The sequence below is a fragment of the Cornus florida genome, unplaced genomic scaffold (assembly GCF_030987335.1).
Source record: "Cornus florida cultivar Cherokee Brave unplaced genomic scaffold, ASM3098733v1 CherokeeBrave_3.0.0_Hap2_Chr02, whole genome shotgun sequence".
Lineage (NCBI taxonomy): Eukaryota > Viridiplantae > Streptophyta > Magnoliopsida > Cornales > Cornaceae > Cornus > Cornus florida.
In genome coordinates this window covers 7,064,581-7,083,443 of record NW_026775572.1, presented here as the reverse complement: position 1 = coordinate 7,083,443, position 18,863 = coordinate 7,064,581, and the positions used below count along the sequence as shown (strand labels likewise).

Sequence of the window (18,863 nt, the reverse complement as noted above, 5' to 3'; positions counted from 1 at the left end):
AGGACTAAAAGATATTGACCGAGGAGGTAAACACTATAAATAGGGGTGTTAATCAACCTTTAAGACAACAACCACCACATTAATAGCTATCCTCTGATAAGCTCGAGCTTACATGGTACCAAGGTCGGCCTTCCCTTTCTTAATCTTCATACCTAGAGAATCTCTTGTGTTACTTGGATCTCCACTTGGATACTGATCTCAGATTTCTTAGCTTACGTGGAACGATCTCCTCATCCTACTCACGAACTACTATCAACATTTTGGCGACTCCGCTGGGGAGGAGCGTTTCACCTATGTCAAGCATACAAGAGATCAATCCGCCCTCTCAAACTAGCCCTGCCCTAGGCGAAGGCTACAATGGGTCTATATGTATGCCTGGGTTGTACTTCCCCGGAACTAGGATTACCTATCCTAATGCTCTAGTCGGAGGCCATAATGCACTGTCGCACAGAATGGAGCAGCTTGAAGGCACCCAGAGGGAGGTAGTGACCTTGCTGAGGTAGATTGCTGACCAAAGAGCACTTCAGCGAGGTGCAAATCCGAGCGATAACCTCTTTGATGAGCTCACTGGGGAACATGCAACCCCGGACAATCCGGCGCGACAGACGTTCTCGTCATCAGTCGAGGCAAGGCGAGCCACCGGTCAACACAAGTGATCGCGAGATATATCGCTGCGGGCTCGCCGAACCCTTTTTAGTACTCCTCTTACGGCACCCACAAGGTTGGGTATGCCAAAGTACCAGTCGGAGGGAGGCTCATCACAGAGACACGGGCTCGGAGGGGTTCAGACATCAACAGGACCCTGTGCAGTGGTCGCCGTATGTAACTATGGCGGATCTGCAAACGCTGCTGCGAAACGAAAAGAATATGCTGATGCAGGAAGTAGCCCCTAAACCACCTTACACACAATCCATCGCGCTTCTCCTTTACCCCTTGGGGTACTTGACCCCTAAGTTCAGCAAGTTTGATGGAAGGAAAGGAAACCCGCGAGAACATGTGGTGCGGTTTATTGAGGCATCGGGGCCCTTCAGAAACGATCATACTCTGCGACTTAGGGAGTTTTCTAAAACTCTCACGGATAGAGCCTACAAATGGTATGCAAATTTAGAATCCAGGTCGCTCACTACCTGGAACCAACTAGCCACGATTTTCCAATCGAAGTTCTTTCAGGCAGAGGAAAGGGTGACTACTCTTTCTTTGACTAAAGAGACTCAAGGCCCTGGAGAAGATTTGCTTACCTATGTCTACAGATTTCATGACCGAGCTATGGAATGTTACGAAACCCATGAAGAAGAGGCGCTGGCTAAGATTTGCATACAAGGCATGCAGGGTCTTACCGAATCCATCTCATTAACCTCAAGCTCCTCACTTTCGCCGACCTAATAGAGGCGTCTCGGAATTTGGCAAGTAACCTCGCTATTTGTGCACAGGCCGCTACACAGGAAGAGTATCGAGGTAGACGTAGACCTCAAGTTTCAGCTGCGGATGAGCCTCCCAGTAAGAGGGGCACGAGGCCAGCCCGTGCTCCCCGCCCGAAGAATCCGGACGAGGCCCCTCTGCCGTTCCCATGCACTCCAGAAGAAGTGGAGACCATTTTCTGGCTTCCTATTGTCTATTAGATTTTGAACACTACATTTTCTGGCTTCCTATTGTCTTGTATACGTTGCAAATACATAAGATGCAACCTTCAGCACCCTTTAGTGGATCTTTGATTATTTACTTATCAAAAAAAAAAGAATCCTTAAGTATTATAAAAAGAATACTTTAGTATCATGCGAATTTTATCATTTTTGAGTATCCATGATACTTTAAACTCTTCTACATTTTTTTTTGTTTAATCTCCACTGAAATGGGAATTTTTCCCCCCATTTACTTAAGAACTGCAAGAGATGTTGTCAAATTATAGTGTCAGCACTCAGCTTCTTAATTTCGTGATTCGGGAGTTCTAAATATATTCGTAGTGTCTTTGCAGTTAAAATTGGGTGGCCTGGTTACCGGGTGACGAAGCGGTTTGATCCAGAGACGAAGCAGAGGTTTCTTGTCTTCCAGGTGTGAATTCACTTTCTTGTACTTGGGATTTAAGATATAATATCTTTATCGATTACCAATAGTAGGAATGAGCAGTGCGTGCAAAAAAGAAGTAAGAGTTCACATGTACAGAATAAGTGGCTCATATCGGAGAGCTGCATTGACACCCTCAACTCGCAAAGCGGCTAAGTGCTCTCTACTCACTCTATATATAACAGACTAAGCAAGTTCTCCACATTCTGATCATGAATTTCCTTCTCAAGTTCGAGGCCCTTTACCACCCTGCTCTTTGTTCTCCTAAAATATATCAACCACCATGGCCTCTTCATAACTCAAATAGAATGGAGGACCTCTTAAGAGCAACATCCTCATACCAACAGTCATGCCAAAAGCCATCCTATGCCTATTACCATTCTGAATTAGAGGTTTATAGGGAAATCATCCCTGCACCTATATTTGTTGGATATTGAAATCAAATTATGATAGTTTGAATCTTTTGAACAATTGTAGATCACCTGTGTATTTGGATTCTGGACTTAGCTTCATTAAATAGTAAGTTTGAAGAGGTTTTTGAATTCAATGAAACAATTGACATGATGATAAGTATAAAATCAAGCGACCAATTGGAGAAACTTTTAAGCAGAAGATATATATTTTCATGGAGGCCGAAGTTACTATTAGTCAAATATTTAAAAACGAAAAAAAGAAAAGAAAAAGAATCTATTGCTAACCATTAATCATGAGAAAAGAGGGAAGCTGTTAAAAATTACATATTACCATGGCATGATTGCCACGGGTGAAAGAGTTTATCTGTCCTTGTAAGAATGGCATTTATAGCTTGAGATTAGGTCATATAACCTCTTTGGAGATGGGTATTGGGTTCATATTTTAGTTTATCATAATTGCTTTGTTTTGCTTTTGCATTGCCAGGGGAAGAGTGGGGAAAAGATTTCTTTATAGTAATTTGGGCGGGGAAAAGTTTGACTGAATTGTTGGCTTGATTGGAATATGGGTTCAAGAATACCAAGCTTTGTTTTCTAATAGAAAAAATGAAAAATGTCATTTAATTTTCTATTACAAGCAAAGTTCTTTTCAAGTCCAAAAAATCCATATGCCCAAGGTACCAGGGCATGGATTGCTATAGCAGGTGAGAAAATTTCTTTCTCTACAGCCACTAGTGAGATCGTAATTTGATTGTGTGAAGGGGATGAGATGTTTTTTTTTTTTTCATTTATTTATTTATTTATATTATTTTTTATGGTGGTGGGGGGGATTCGGGGGGAAGTTTTTCTATTTCTTTCCTTGGGGGAAGGAGGGATGGGACTGAACTTTTTATTTTTCTTATACAAGTCTATTTAAGAAATTTGTTTATGGCATACTTAGCATTAAAAAACAGGTACATTTTATTAGTATTATGTTTTTCACAGTAACTTTGGTTATTTGGCACAGATTGAATATCCTGAGATTAAAGACAACACAAAGCCGAGACACTGGTTTATGTCATCCTTTGAGCAGGTGGGCTATATTATTTGTTACAATTTTTTTCCTTTTTAATAATTTGTGTGGTTTTGATGGCCTTTGCTGATCCTTTTACTCCAAATGTCCTTTTTATTATGTATTGCACTTGCAGAGCTTTACATTGAATTGCAACTTTACTTTTTGAGGACCATGTCAAATCCTAATCTTTCATTATCTTTTACATGTTCATGAGCATAGGGTCCAATCCATTGATAAAAGATACCAGATTCTTCTGTTTGCGGCTGAACCTTAAGAGATCATTTCTTTCAAGGTAAATTAATCATACAATTGCATAAATGTTGCATAAATCTTGGCTCTCGACTTCATGACTTCAATTCTGGATATCAGGGGTAGGCCATTTTTCAGTAGCTGCCCATGTGGCTTGTAAACTGTTGAGATGTCTCAAACTCCTAATTCGATTGGGGTTTCTATTCTAGAGCTATATTTTCTTACGGTAACCTCTTAAGCAATTATTGGGTAATGTGGAATTATATTTATTCTCCAACAAGGAACTTGGGGTAAGATTCCATAATGAGATTGCATGACCTATTCTAGTGCTTAAACGATTATTGCTTTACGTTTGGTGCATAATTCTAAAATGTTGAGGTCTGAAGGTACCATAAATTGGGGTTATGATGCATGTGTAACAAATCCACATTGGGTTATTTTTCATTAGATGCCCATCTTGGGAGGTGCAATTTCTAGTTATACATTATGTTAAAAGAGCTTGAACATCAACTATTTCTTGAATATTTCCAATCAGGTAAAAAAAGAAAAAAGCTAAAATATTGTATGAAGTTGTAAGCTAATTTATTATATATTTTTTTTGGATTAATGATATTTGATTTGTAAGCATTACAAAAAGCTCGCGCATTCCAGTTTGGTAAAAGTGGTGTTCAGGACATCAGATGCCATTCCAGCATGAATGAGTTCAAGAAATTCTAAGTTTTAAATTGATTTACTTATTAATACTTATCAAAAAAAAAAAAAAAAAAACTGATTTACTTATCAAAAAAAAAAAAAAAAAAAAAAGATTTAAAATATATTAACTGCGGTCTTCAATTTCAATAATTTTCTTTTTCATATAGTTTCACTGTTATATATCCATTTAGTCGATTCATTTCTATTATGCTCATGCCTTATTGTATGTGTTGGTGCATGCTGGTACAAAAACCTTCTACGGCCACCAAGCATCAGGGACCAAATGAAACAATAATTGTGCAAGTGGAAGAATATATAAGAGTAGGTGCCTATATATGTATGTATGTGTAGCTCCTATGTTCTTCAATTGAAGTTGTGGCCTTCGTATGTCAGACCATATTGCCAGTCCTTGGGGAGTACATCCATATTAGTAATACATTTGCCATCACTGGTTGTGACCTTAAAGCTCAAAGATTGTCCGCACAACATTTCATGGGTCTCCCACAACTGGCCCCAGTTTCTCTTCATTGGGAACCAATTTGTCTTGTCACCCTTTACTTCAACACTTGTGACTGCTCCGTCCCCTCCAACGTTCCGTACCATCACCAAGTCGAAATAAGGATTTCCAGATACTGTGAATCTAATTCCTCCTTGCTTTTTGCATGGAACCCTGAAAATCAATAAATATATCAATTTACATGTAATGTGTTACATGTTTATTAGCATGATCTTTTTTATAGCTAAATTTGATTCTATCATGAACCAAGGTTTGAGAATGTGAAATCTGACTATACCTTCTATATTGAACAGGGATAATGCCAGCCTTATAATTGGCAATTTGAAGGAATGCAGGCTGTGCCAAGTCAAAATGCTCACGGGGTGGATTGCACCATCCTCCAGCGTCAGCTGACTGATAGAAGTTTGGTGGGCAGAAGTTGGTTGCTGTAACAATGAGCGGATGTGCTCCGGCGACGCACCATTCCGGATCATTGACGCATTTGATCTCAAAACAAGCACCGCAGCCCGCTCCTTGGTTGAACAATGCCGTGCTCAAAGCCGCTGTATTCATGCCATAGCCTTGTTGTCTTAGGTCACCATAACCACAAGCTCCCCCTGAATAAATATCATGTCCATCATAGAAGGTGGCATGAGCATCCTTCCAAGGGCCAGCATTGGAGTTAGATGGCTGGTTGGGTCCTTTGGTGTCATGGAGGGGTGGCTTTGGAGTTAGATGGCTGGTTGGGTCCTTTGGTGTCACGGAGGGGTGGCTTTGTGACATGTTTGGGTCCCTTGGTGTGACTAGGTTTAATTTTAGGTGCATGCAATGTCTTTGATCTGTGTACCTGATAAATTTTGTTCTTGTCAAAATAAGTCATTTTCTTGGTTTTAGGGTCATAATGGTGAGCACCCACCATAACAAGAAGACCTAGCAATGAAGAGAACAAAAGGGCTTGCATATTTGATGCCATTGCTTTGGCAAGTCTTTTGGAATTGGAGGAGACCTTTTGGTTGGTTTGGCTGTGATTTGAATTCGATCTTGTGAGGCAATGGGTTGATATAGTACTAAGATTTCTGTTATGTTGGTTAGGGTTTTTGAGGTTAAGTAGAATTGGAGGGATGTGATTTAATTGGGCTCCCATAATGTGTTTATTTTTCTATTTTTAATTAAATGAATGTGTTACCCGTTACCACTATTCTCTTTGTTCTCCTACATATCAAAAACCATGTCCTCTTCATTTCTCAAACAGAATGAATAAGAGCCATATCCTTAGACCAACTGTCATGTCGAAAGCCATCCTATGCGTATTTCCATTTTGAATTCGAGAATTATAGAGAAGTCATCCTCGCACCAATATTTATTTGATGTTAGATTCAAATTATTGTAGGTTTATTTATTTATTTATTTTATTTTATTTTATTTATTTATTTTATTTTTATCAGTAAGTAAAATTGTAGGTTGAATATTATGAACAATTGAAGCTCACCTGTATTTGGATTCTGGACTTAGTTTCATTAAATACGCAAGTTTGAAGAGGTTTTTAAATTTACTGAAACAATTGACATGATCATTACTTCATTAGTATAAAATCAAGTGAGAATTGGAGAAACTTTAAAGAAAAGATAATATTAGTTATGGAGAAAAGAAAGAAAACATAGCAATATTATTTATTTTTATTTGAACAAACTATAAAAGGAAAGAAAGGAAAGAATGATATTCTTGTTTGAAAAAGGTAAAGGAGTGAAATAATAATAAAAAAACCTTACTATTTTAACCAATTTATTATTATATCTTAATGTTAAGGTGGGATCCAAATATAATTTTCTTTATATAATGTTGAGGTTATTTTCGATATTATAGTTGTTATCTTTTCTCTCCAAATATTTTTATATATTTTTGGAAGTATAACAAAAGAGGGATTCGGAGAGATAACCCATACCTTCAATTCCTTTCTTTCCTCTCTTCATTAACAAATCAAACTTGAAAATCTCTATCTTTTCTTTTCGTTCCAATTCCATCAATCCAAACAAAACCTTGAGTAAAAGGTATCTCACGGATTTAAAATTGGAAACAGTCTCTCATTGGAGAGATGAGATCATGTAAATCCGACTCTCCTCAAATACTACAACAATGGAAACATCATGTCCTAGGTCTATCCCTATATATATTTTATGAAAAATAATTTTTGCACCGACTAGTGCAGTGAATTGTTAGATATATTGTTTTTAATTGGTCATTTATGCAACAAATAAGGGAGCGGGGTTCACCACTTACTTGTATTTTGCATAAATAACCAATAAAAAACTATTCAATTCAGCTATTCATGACAAGTTTTCCGTGTAAGTATTACTACTCATATTTTAATAGTGGTAGAAATTACTGTTAGTCAAACATTCAAATATAAAAAAGAAAAGAAAAAGAATCTTTTGGGGTCCGTTTGGTTAGCGTCAAGTAGCGAGAAAAGAAAAGAAAAGGAAAATATTTAAATTTTTTGGAAGTTTGGTTAGAGGGAAAGTGAAAGTTTTGGGGAAAGTAGGATTCCCGCATCTGAAAATTTTCCTTAAAATTTTTCATACAAAAAACGCAGAGAAATTCACTTTCTCGCAAAAGTTGTGTACTTTGTATATTACTTTCCTATTATACCCATGTTAGTTATCTCTTTTCTTCTTTACTTAATTACATAGACTTTTTTGGAAAAGGAGAGTTTATTTCTTCTGTAAATTGTTTTTTTTATAAAATCATGTATTACTAATTAAATTGTTTGTATTTTTTTTATATATGCATCCCAAATTAATTAATTTTTTCCTTTTATTACTGAATTATTTTTTTTTTTCATTTTTTTTAAATGCCTTAAATAAGTAAAATATATACAAAACTATTTGTTGATAATAAGAGTGTTAGGTGAAAACTAGTCTACATTATCTTAACACAATTTGTTTCATACCTCACATCAAACATTATCTTGAAATAAATAATTGACGATTCGTAAATAGTTTACATAATCTATCTATGACTTTATTTTCTTAGTGAGAAAGTTGTAATTAGACATTAGTATTCAGTTACATCATTTATAAATAAATAATAAAAAATAAAATTAAAACTAACATAAAGAGAAAATAAATACTTGAACTTTGATAATCCACTTTACCAAAAACTTATTTTTCTTACCTTAAAGATCGAGAATGCAAGTTTACACAGGAACAAGTGAATATATAGAGAGAGAGGAGAAAACAAAAAAAATTATATTATGATATCACATACTATTCTATTCAAAATTTCACTATTTCCTTATTAAAATAAATAATTAAGTATAAATAATATTTATCAAACATAAATTTATTTATTTATTTACTATTTAAAATTATAAGGGTATTTTGGGTAAGTAGAATCATTTTCTTTTCCTTTTCATGCTATCCAAACTACTAAAATAATATTTTCTTACAACTTTCTTCAAAATATTTCCTGCTAACCAAATGCATGATAGAAACTTAATTTTCCTTTCTTTCACTTTCCCTTTCCATAAAATTTTCAGTCTAACCAAACAAACCCTTGCGGATTCTTAATCACAAGAAAAGAGGGACGTTCTTAAAAAAAAGTATATTTTCATTTGGCATGGTGTTGTTAAAAAAAAAAAAAAAAAAAAAAAATGATCTTTTTTAATGGTGAGTCAATAAAAAAATTAAAATACCTTAAAATAATTTCCAGTTTTTTCTTAAATTATTATTTTTAAAAAATAAAAAGAAAAAGAAAACCTAAAATGAAAATTATTTTAGAGTAAAGATAAATTTTCTTAAATTTTTATTAAGAGGATTTTTTTATAACATCACTTTAATGATGTGTAATTTTCAAAATTTTAAAGGAATTAGAACCTAAAATGAAATTCTTTCTTAAATTTATATTAGGGTTAATTATACTGACACCCCCTCAGGTTTGGTCATATGTCACATTGAAACACATTTCGAAAATTAATATCACTCACACCCCAAATCACTTTTTCATCACTGACACCGTCAAAATGGGTTTGAAATGACATTTTCACCATTATATTTTCTTATGCCTTTTAATCTAAAACATCATAATTGTATAAGGACGAAATTACCCCCATTTGTTATCCAACAACACCAACACCCTATATATATTAAGCGATCTATTTTTAGTTTTTACTTATCTATTTTATGAATTTTGTTTAAATTCTTGTACACACATATTCCAATGGGTATTTTGATCACTTAATATGGGTCTAATGGGGTAGAAATGTAATTTTATACATTAAGCAGCCCTTTTGTAAGTCAACACAAAGTCAAAGGGGGTAATAATGCATTTTTACATATAAATAGTAGCTTGACACATCTTAAAAGTAACTTTTGCGGTGTAAGTAAAAAATGAACTAAACGTTTGCATTGTGAGTAATAGTTATTTTTGAAAGATATTTTACTGTGATATTTGGCCAAACTTGATGGAGTGCTAGTGTAATTAACCCTTTATATTAAGGGGCATTATCATCATTATAATATCACTTTATAACAAATTTGATAATCAGGGGTTTTTTGTCAAATTTTTTTTCCAAGGAGATTTATTTATTTATTTATTTATTTTTTTCAAAACGGTGAATGACTAATTAAAATGCTGTTATAGCCTATAGGTTTCACAGTTATATATCAATGTAGACGGTTCATTTTCTAACATATATGTTCCTCCCTTAAAATATCTTTTTTCTTGAATAGTTTATAACTTCTTCATTTTATATATGTGTAAGTACCTTGATGAAATTGACTAAAATCATGATCAAACACATAGTTCAAACACATATAACTAAAAACTGTGTGTTTGATCATGATTTTAGTCAATTTCATCAGGGTACTTAGAAGTTTGAAAAAAAAAAAAACCTCATATCATTTTTATAATGGATTACAAACCCATGTCTATTATTAAGGGATATCACGTGTAAGTACCTGTAAACTTTCTCTAATAAATAAAGTCATCCTAATAATGAGTTAATATAATAATTGCATAAAATTATATTAAACTGTATTTATAAGTATGCTGTTATGTGACTTATTGCCTTGAATATGCAAAACAATTGCAAAATTATTGTCCTTTATGCATGCTAGTGTAAACACACAGAGCTCCTAAGTTTTTCAATCGAAGTTATGGCCTTCGTATGTCTGACCATATTTCCAGTCCTTTGGGAGTGCATCCATTGAATTAACACTTTTGCCATCACTGGTTATGACCTTAAAGCTCAGAGATTGTCCCACCAACTTTTCATGAGTCTCCCACAACTGGCCCCAATTCCTCTTCATTGGGTACCAATTTGGCTTGTCACCCTTTACTTCAACGGCTGTGACGTCTCCGGCCCCTCCAACGTTCCACACCATCACCAAGTCAACAAAAGGATTTCCAGTTATCGTGAATCTAATACCTCCTTGCTTTTTGCATGGAACCCTGCAAAAATAAAAATAAAAATTGATTTAATTACTTGTAATTAATATGGTAAATATTTATTAGGACGTTGTTCTATATATATAAGCTAAATTTGGTTCTATGATTCTATCATGAACTAAGGTTTGAGAATGTGTGAGCTGATTATTTTACCTTCGATATTGAACTGGGATAATTCCAACTTTATCCTTGGCAATTTGGATGAATGCAGGCTGTGCCAAGTCAAAATGCTCATGGGGTGGATTGCACCATCCACCAGCATCAGCTGATTTAAAGAAATTTGGCGGGCAGAAGTTGGTGGCTGTGACAATGATCGATGGCTCTCCGGGGTTGCACCATTCCGGATTATTCACGCATTTGATCTCATAGCAAGCACCGCAGGCCGCTCCTTGGTTGAACAAAGCCATGCTTAAGGCCGCTGTCATTAAGCCAAAACCTTCTCGTTTTAGGTCATCATAACCACAAGCTCCCCCTGCACATATAAATATTAATGTCACCGGTTAGTCGTCATGAATAGTGTAAAGAATAAACTTAATCTCACGTGAGAGGACGTGTTAGAAGATACAAATAACTTAAAGCTTTTATTTTTCATAATAAATTAGCACATACACGACCTACCATTTGTGCCTGAGCCATCTGATCCTCCGTAGAAGGTGGCATTAGCATCCTTCCAAACACCAGCATTTTGAGCACCCACCGCAACAAAAAGACCTAACAATGAAGAGAACAAAAGGGCTCCCAATTTTGATGACATTGCTTTGGTTGATTTGACTATGATTTAAATTTTTGTGAGGCAATGACAATTTATATAGTTTTACATTTCTGTTTTTCGGTAAATATATAGTTTTACATTTCTGTTTTTCGGTAAATATATAGTTTTAGATTTCTGTTTTGTTTCGTTAGGGTTTTTGAGGTTAAGTAGAATTGGAGGGTTGTAATTTAATTGGGCTGCCAGAATGTGTTCTATTTTTAAATAATACGTATCCTTGCAAGGTATGGAAAGCACCCACTACATGCACCATTTGATTTGTTCGTTTGGATTATTTGTAGTTTGTGTATGAATCATCAATAAAAGAACAAAATGTTGTTGCTCATCTAAGTAAGCACACATCATTTTACCACACTAACGTACTCAATTGGTGTCCCTACGAAATAATAATTCTCGTTGGATGCTGACAAATAAATGTCTAATTATTCTTACACGTATTTATAATTTATAATTTTTTATTTTTTGAAATGTATGTATCTATAATTTTAAATATATATATATATATATTAATATATATTCAATACTGATACTTTTAAATATATATATATATATATATATATATATACACACACACACACTAAATATATTAATATATATTCAATACTGATACATAAACCACGTATTAAAAATTTCAAAACACATTTTTAACAAATTTTAAATATTAAAATGTAACTTTTTCAACAACAATATTAAAATATAATTGTTAAGAAAAGTTCAATTTTTTTTTTTTTTAAAAAAAGTATTGAGATATTTATCACAAATTATTTTAAAAAGAAATATTAACATAAATCATGATTTAGTATAAAATTATTCATACAAAGTATGCAATAGGACTCTAAGCTATTATTTTGTTTATTAATCATACCATTCTATAAAGAACTATTAATAACAATATATATGACATAGATAAGTATGATTTAAATTTATCCATGGATATATATATATATATTAAAGTTTACACATATATATAAGTTTTTATATATTTGTATGTATATTATTGTGTTTTTGCATAATCGTATCCTATTATTTAAAAATTTGTTATATTGTTGATATCGGACCATCCGTATTCATTATTCGTATTTAAGTTGATGGTTTGAAACCTATTCTTGAGTTCCATGACTTCATGCTACTGAAGCAATGAGGCTCATGTGGTATAAAAATGGGACGAGGATCTCGTTACTGTAGGGTCTTGGAAGAGTCGTTACACAGTTTTATTTTCACATGGAGAATTATATTGTTTTTTTATTTTAAATCAAAGTATTTAGATCACAATGAAATAACCTCATCATTGCAATAACGCTTGTATTTTATGCACCAACAAATGCCTATATGAAATGCATGGATAAAATTCGGGGTGGCAATTGGGTGGGTTTGGACGAGTTTTGGATAGATCATGAATGGTCGAGTCAATAATGAGTCAATAATCCAATATTAACCCATTCATGATGGGCTAGTCAATCCACACCCAACTCGATTACTCGAATATTTTTAAACACAAATTATCAAATTATTTTTGTTGTCGAATACCAAAAAAAGAAAAGAAAAGAATTGTTCGTGTAGTAGTTTTTTATTCACTTTTTGATCTCACTTGTTACAAATTTTATTTTTTTTCAGCATACAATTTACTCTGCCAATCATATTAATTATATATATATTTAAAAAAGAAGCCTTGACTGTTATAAGTAGGAGTTTTAATTAGTTGGTAAATATTTATTTTCTTATATTTAATAATTAAACAGATAAATATTCAAAAAAAAAAAATAAAATATTTAAGCATATGTCAATAAAAGTCAGCAAAATTCTTGGGCAAAAAAAAACAAACACCGCCCAGTAGAGAGAGAAACCGAGATGAGGGGGAAAATATAGAGAGAGGTAGAGAGAGAGAGAAGCAGACAAAAAAACAAACGAAGAGAGATTTATTTTATAAGAGAGAGAAGCAGATAGGAGAGTAAAAAAATAGGAGAGCGCCCCCAAAAAAAATATATGGAGACAGAAATAGGTAAAGAGAAAATTTTAGGTGGTCTGGCGTGGATCAATAAAAAAATATGAATAAATTTTAAAAAAAACTTGACAAATCATCATTTAAATGACATACTTTTTTAACTTTTTTTCATTTAAATTTTTCTCTCTATAACTCCAATTTTCTCTCTCCAACAACAAATTTCTTACTTCCGGATGGGGGGTGAATAGACATTAGGGGAGGAGGTACTACACTAGATGAGCCGTACGCCTTGCACAATTTCAAAAGTAAAAAAAATGTGAAGTGTTATAATGTACTTTTACTGTCTCTAATTCGCACAAAACTTTTTACGATAAAATTCACGAGCTAAACAGTTTGTGCCCAAAATAAAATCCACCAGCAAAATAGTTGTGCCCGAAATGAATAACATCGTACCATGTGATTGAGTACGTGGTTATACTTTTATATTCTTTTCTGTTGGATGTTTGGTTTTTAATTGATTCGTTATATAATTTTTTTTTCTTGTTCAATGTAGTTCTGTATTGGTGAAAGAGAAGTTAGTGTAAGAAACTCGGATAAAAGACGCTATGAAATACTCCAACATTTCTGGGCCCTAACTCAATGACCCAAACCCGACCCACTTCATAAGTCGGTTTTTGCGACACTATAGTTCGACAAAGACAAGGGAGTTCGAGAGAGAGAGAGATTGATGGACAGGGACTGGGGGTTCGAAGCCCTGGTGGCGGACGCGCCGCCTCAGCCCAGAGCGAAGCCATCGACCGACATGAGCGGCTGCGGAGTCTCACTCTCGAAACGCCAAAGATACCTATTTGGTGTGAAAGCATCTGGGAAGGTCCCCTTCGTCTCCTCCTCGTAATCTTGAGTGTATATATATATATATATATATATATATATATAAATTGGTGGTTCTGATGTTGTTGTGATTGTCTATGTGGGTACGAGTGCAGGCTTTGTCTGACATTGCACAACGAGGGAAAATACTACCAATTTTGGCGAAGAGAGCGTCTCGTGAGGCCAAAGATGGTCATGCTCAGCCTCAACCTCAACCTCATAAGCGAAAGGTCAGTCTCAAAAAGTCTGGTATTAAAATTGTCGACATTTTTTTGTTGTTTTTCATGACCTTTTTGTTTTTTTTTATGTTTTATTTACCTTGACAAGAAACTATTACACACCCACTAATCACTATGACTCCAGAGATTGAGTCTCAACTATCAAGAAAAGGCAAAACACACAATTATAATTACATAAGGGGACTCAACCCTCGGCCTTTACTTTGAAAGGCCAGCAGGGTTCTATGGGTCTTTTTCATGACTATTGCATATTTGCATTTGATGTTAGTATTATCATCATTTTATCGAACATTCGCCAAAAAAATTCGCCAGCCCACTAAGGGTAGAGGGTTTAAGCAATATGAACTTTTTGATTGAGTTTATGAAGAGGAACTTCTATATTTAAGTGTAAAGTGCAAGAAATCTCCTGCTATATCAAAATTGTGCATAAAACACCCCTCCTATTTAGTCCGAACATATTATCTTTTATTTTAACATTTGAAAAATATTTACAAATTGACTCCTAATATCACTGACCATCAATTTTGACCAAATTTATTTTATTTATTTATTAATATATATATTTTAAAACCCCAAAATACACTTAATAAATTCTCTATCTCTCTACGTTCTCTCTCTTCCATTGAAATGCAAGTACTATCACTGACCATTAAAATTTAAACCATGAAAGATTCAGATCATATCAAATTTATTGATTACGAATTATTGAATCATTAACACAAACATATATAGATTCCAAGTGTTCACTAATTCATGACATAAATCACGCCCCAAATTAGCATTTCAGCCATTAGAGACATCCAGCTGTTCTATACTTTATCTGCATGTATGTGTGTGTGTGTATATATATATATATGTTTACCCACAAATGCAATCTTGAGGTCTGTTAGTTTAATCCTATTGATCTGAGCCCCAAAAATAAACATATGCCCGTGTGAATCTATTACTCCTACATGTGTGTCTGTGTATAAATGGGTAAACTGCATTTGACCCCCTTTACTATTTTTTTGCAAAAAAAAAAAAAAAAATCCCAGATCAGATCGGTATGGAATTAATTAAAAGATTGAAGCTCAATTAGTTGAGAATCTTGACTCTCGACTCCTTGACTTCAATTCTCAATATCAGGGCTATGCCATTTTTCAATAGGTGCCCATGTGGCTTGTAAACTGATGAGGCATCTCAAATTCGTAATTCGATTGGGGTTTCTATTCTAGAGCTATATTTTCTTAGGATAATTCCTATTAAGCAATTATTGGGTAACATGGAATTGTATTTATTTTCAGCGACGAACTTGGGGTAAGACTTCATAATGAGATTGCGTGACGTATACTAGTGCTTAAATGATTATTACTTTACGTTTGGTGCATAATTCTTAAAACATTGAGGTCTGAAAGTACCATCAATTGGGGTTATGAGGCAAGCTTTAACAAATCTACATTGGGGTTATTTTTCAGTGTATGCCCATCACGGGAGCTGCAATATCTATTTATAAATTATGTTATAAGGGCTTGAACATCAGCTATTTCTTGAATATTTCCAATCAGGTGGGAAAAAAAAAACAGAAGCTAAAATATTGTCTGAAGTTGTAAGCATTTTTTTTCCAATGAATAATATTGATTTGTAAGCATTACAAACAGCTTGTCGTGTATTCCAGTTGGATTTAGAGTGGTGTTCAGAACATTAGGTGCATTCCAGCATGAATGAGCCTGAGAAATTCCAAGTTTTAAAATTAATTTAAAATAAAATTAACCGCCATCTTCATTTTCCGTATTTTTCTTTTCGTATATTCGCTGTTATATATCAATCTAGTCAGTTCATTTCTATCATGCGCATGCCTTATCGGCCTTAGCCTGCTCATTCAACTTAAAAATCTACGAGGATTATATTAGGACTTGTTGCCGACTTATAATATCTTTTTCTTAAATAGTTTATCACTTTTTTGTATATAGTATGGTTCTGATATTGATTTTGGTTGATTTCATCAAGGTACTTAAGAGGTTTTTTATTTTATTTTTATTTTTATTTTTATTTTTTTGTGTCAGATTCATATTGGGGTATAATGTAGGTGAGTGTTTGAGGTTTGCCAAGATTTAACTCCCATTAGGAATCAATTTAAGTCGAGCGTGTATGGTAAAAGTTGAGTTTGGGTTCAGACAGTGTACTGTACCTGTTTTGAACTTAAAAGATGATATAGCCAAAACAAAGGCGTACTAATAATGAATTGATATAATCATAGCATAAAATTATATTGAACTGTATTTCTTCATATGCTGCTTTATATTTGCGCATGTAATGTGTACGGAACACCCAACAATATAGATATTAATGATCATTTTTATATATAAGTAAATCTGTAATTTATTGCCTTGCATATTTAAAACAATTACACAATTATTGTCCTTTATGCATGCTGGTACAACAGTTTCTACGGCCACCAAGCATTAGGGATCAAATGAAACAAGAATTGTGCAAGGGGAAGAATATATAAGAGTAGGTGCACACGTGTGTGCAGTGTATATATATATATAGAGCTCCTATATTTTTCAATCAAAGTTGTGGCCTTCGTACGTCAGACCATATTGCCAGTCCTTGGGGAGTACATCCATATTAGTAACACATTTGCCATCACTGGTTGTGACCTTAAAGCTCAAAGATTGTCCACACAACATTTCATGGGTCTCCCACAATTGGCCCCAGTTTCTCTTCATTGGGAACCAATTTGACTTGTCACCCTTTACTTCAACACTTGTGACAGATCCGTCCCCTCCTACGTTCCATACCATCACCAAGTCAAAATAAGGATTTCCAGATACTGTGAATCTAATTCCTCCTTGCTTTTTGCATGGAACCCTGAAAATCAATAAATATATCAATTTACTTGTAATGTGTTACATGTTTATTAGCATGATCTTTTATATAGCTAAATTTGGTTCTATGATGAACCAAGGTTTGAGAATGTGAAATCTGACTATACCTTCTATATTGAACTGGGATAATGCCAGCCTTATAATTGGCAATTTGAAGGAATGCAGGCTGTGCCAAGTCGAAATGCTCACGGGGTGGATTGCACCATCCTCCAGCATCAGCTGACTGATAGAAATTTGGTGGGCAGAAGTTGGTTGCTGTAACAATGAGTGGTTGTGCTCTGGCGACGCACCATTCTGGATCATTGACGCATTTGATCTCAAAACAAGCACCGCAGGCCGCTCCTTGGTTGAACAAAGCCGTGCTCAAGGCTGCTGTATTCATGCCATAGCCTTGTTGTCTTAGGTCACCATAACCACAAGCTCCTCCTGAATAAATATCATGTCCATCATAGAAGGTGGCATGAGCATCCTTCCAAGGGCCAGCATTGGAGTTGGATGGCTGGTTGGGTCCTTTGGTGTCATGGAGGGGTGGCTTTGTGACATGTTTGGGTCCCTTGATTTGACTAGGTTTAATTTTAGGTGCATGCAATGTCTTTGATCTGTGTACTTGATAAATTTTGTTCTTGTCAAAATAAGTCATTTTCTTGGTTTTAGGGTCATAATGGTGAGCACCCACTACAACAAGAAGACCTAACAATGAAGAGAACAAAAGGGCTCGCATACTTGATGCCATGCTTTGGCAAGTTTTTTGGAATTGGAGGACACCTTTTGGTTGGTTTGGCTATGATTTGAATTCGATCTTGTGAGGCAATGGGTTGATATAGTACTAAGATTTCTGTTATGTTGGTTAGAGTTTTTGAGGTTAAGTAGAATTGGAAGGATGTGATTTAATTGGGCTCCCAGAATGTGTTGTATATTTCTATTTTTAATTAATTGAATGTGTTGCTATGTTTGTTTGTTTGTTTTTTTTCAATGACAAGTATTCGTCTCAATTTGACTGGACAACCACCGTATTACTTCTCAAGATGATGCACTCGAACCGGTTTGGGAATGTGAGAAAGATTTAATTGGTTATTGAAATTGTTTATGAATGATTTTCAGTTCGTCTTTCATAGAGAGTTGAACTTATCTTTGATTCCTCAGTTTTAATTTGGAAAGGGACACCCCATGAGATTATTATTAAATTTCACTGGCCCAAGTCGTGTTTGGTTCAAGCTCAATGCAATTTAGTTAAGCAAGGGTTTTTTTAGATATTTTATTTTATTAATAACAGTATGAAGCTCACCCTAATTTAAACAGTGAAAAAATCAAACTTTTAGGACAGTAGTACTCCCAAACAATTTTCTAGACTCCATCCCCCACAACGTATCAAAACGGGTTAAAGTGTTCCTATATACAAATTTTTTTAAAAAAAGAATTTAAATTTGAACAAATTAAAAAGTAGAAACACATACTTTACTATTATAATAACAAAAATGTTGTTAAATTTAAAATTATTATTAAAAAATAATAAATATGGTTAAAAAGTAAGATTATTTATATACTTAGGTTTTGACTGATTTAAAACTATTTTTCTAAATTTGTCTTCAGCCTTATTAAGAGCGGGAACAGTGCAGGGGCTCAATCGAGCCAAATGAGAGCATGGTGCGCTTGTGCACCCAATACCTTGAACAAGAGGGTAACCTACTGGTTGGGTTAAATTCACATCCCTGAAACCCTACCATACTTCATATGGTCTTTACGAGCAAATAAGCGACCCAAGAGTGTG

General features: G+C 34.3%; 3 protein-coding genes across 3 annotated transcripts; all 3 read right to left on the bottom strand.

Moving 5' to 3' along the window:
- Nucleotides 1–4,830: 4,830 nt before the first annotated feature.
- Nucleotides 4,831–5,924, bottom strand: LOC132293369 (expansin-A9-like). Its single transcript, XM_059790821.1, has 3 exons — nt 5,860–5,924; nt 5,262–5,636; nt 4,831–5,137 (listed from the first exon to the last, which is right to left on the bottom strand). Exons 1-3 carry the CDS (start codon nt 5,922–5,924, stop codon nt 4,831–4,833), a joined length of 747 nt encoding a protein of 248 aa, XP_059646804.1.
- Nucleotides 5,925–10,104: 4,180 nt separating this feature from the next.
- LOC132295614 (expansin-A9-like) lies at nt 10,105–13,567 on the bottom strand. The gene is made up of 4 exons (XM_059793922.1): nt 13,489–13,567; nt 11,027–11,119; nt 10,562–10,880; nt 10,105–10,411 (listed from the first exon to the last, which is right to left on the bottom strand). The coding sequence occupies exons 1-4, from the start codon at nt 13,565–13,567 to the stop codon at nt 10,105–10,107; spliced, it is 798 nt and encodes a 265-aa protein (XP_059649905.1).
- A 3,204-nt stretch (nt 13,568–16,771) lies between these two features.
- On the bottom strand, nt 16,772–17,828 carry LOC132295613 (expansin-A9-like). Its single transcript, XM_059793921.1, has 2 exons — nt 17,203–17,828; nt 16,772–17,078 (listed from the first exon to the last, which is right to left on the bottom strand). The coding sequence occupies exons 1-2, from the start codon at nt 17,826–17,828 to the stop codon at nt 16,772–16,774; spliced, it is 933 nt and encodes a 310-aa protein (XP_059649904.1).
- Nucleotides 17,829–18,863: the final 1,035 nt, after the last annotated feature.

Excerpts from the sequence above, each read along its gene's own strand:
- LOC132295614 (XM_059793922.1), bottom strand. The coding sequence starts at position 13,567 with ATGTTATTCATTTCGGGCACAACTATTTTGCTGGTGGATTTTATTTTG. Across the intron at positions 10,881-11,026 it reads AGATGGCTCAGGCACAAATG|GGGGAGCTTGTGGTTATGAT; the intron begins GTAGGTCGTGTA and ends TTATATGTGCAG. Across the intron at positions 10,412-10,561 it reads ATCCCAGTTCAATATCGAAG|GGTTCCATGCAAAAAGCAAG; the intron begins GTAAAATAATCA and ends TTATTTTTGCAG.
- LOC132293369 (XM_059790821.1), bottom strand. The coding sequence starts at position 5,924 with ATGCAAGCCCTTTTGTTCTCTTCATTGCTAGGTCTTCTTGTTATGGTG. Across the intron at positions 5,637-5,859 it reads GTGGGTGCTCACCATTATGA|TGGCCCTTGGAAGGATGCTC; the intron begins CCCTAAAACCAA and ends TAACTCCAATGC. Across the intron at positions 5,138-5,261 it reads ATCCCTGTTCAATATAGAAG|GGTTCCATGCAAAAAGCAAG; the intron begins GTATAGTCAGAT and ends ATTGATTTTCAG.
- LOC132295613 (XM_059793921.1), bottom strand. The coding sequence starts at position 17,828 with ATGGCATCAAGTATGCGAGCCCTTTTGTTCTCTTCATTGTTAGGTCTT. Across the intron at positions 17,079-17,202 it reads ATCCCAGTTCAATATAGAAG|GGTTCCATGCAAAAAGCAAG; the intron begins GTATAGTCAGAT and ends ATTGATTTTCAG.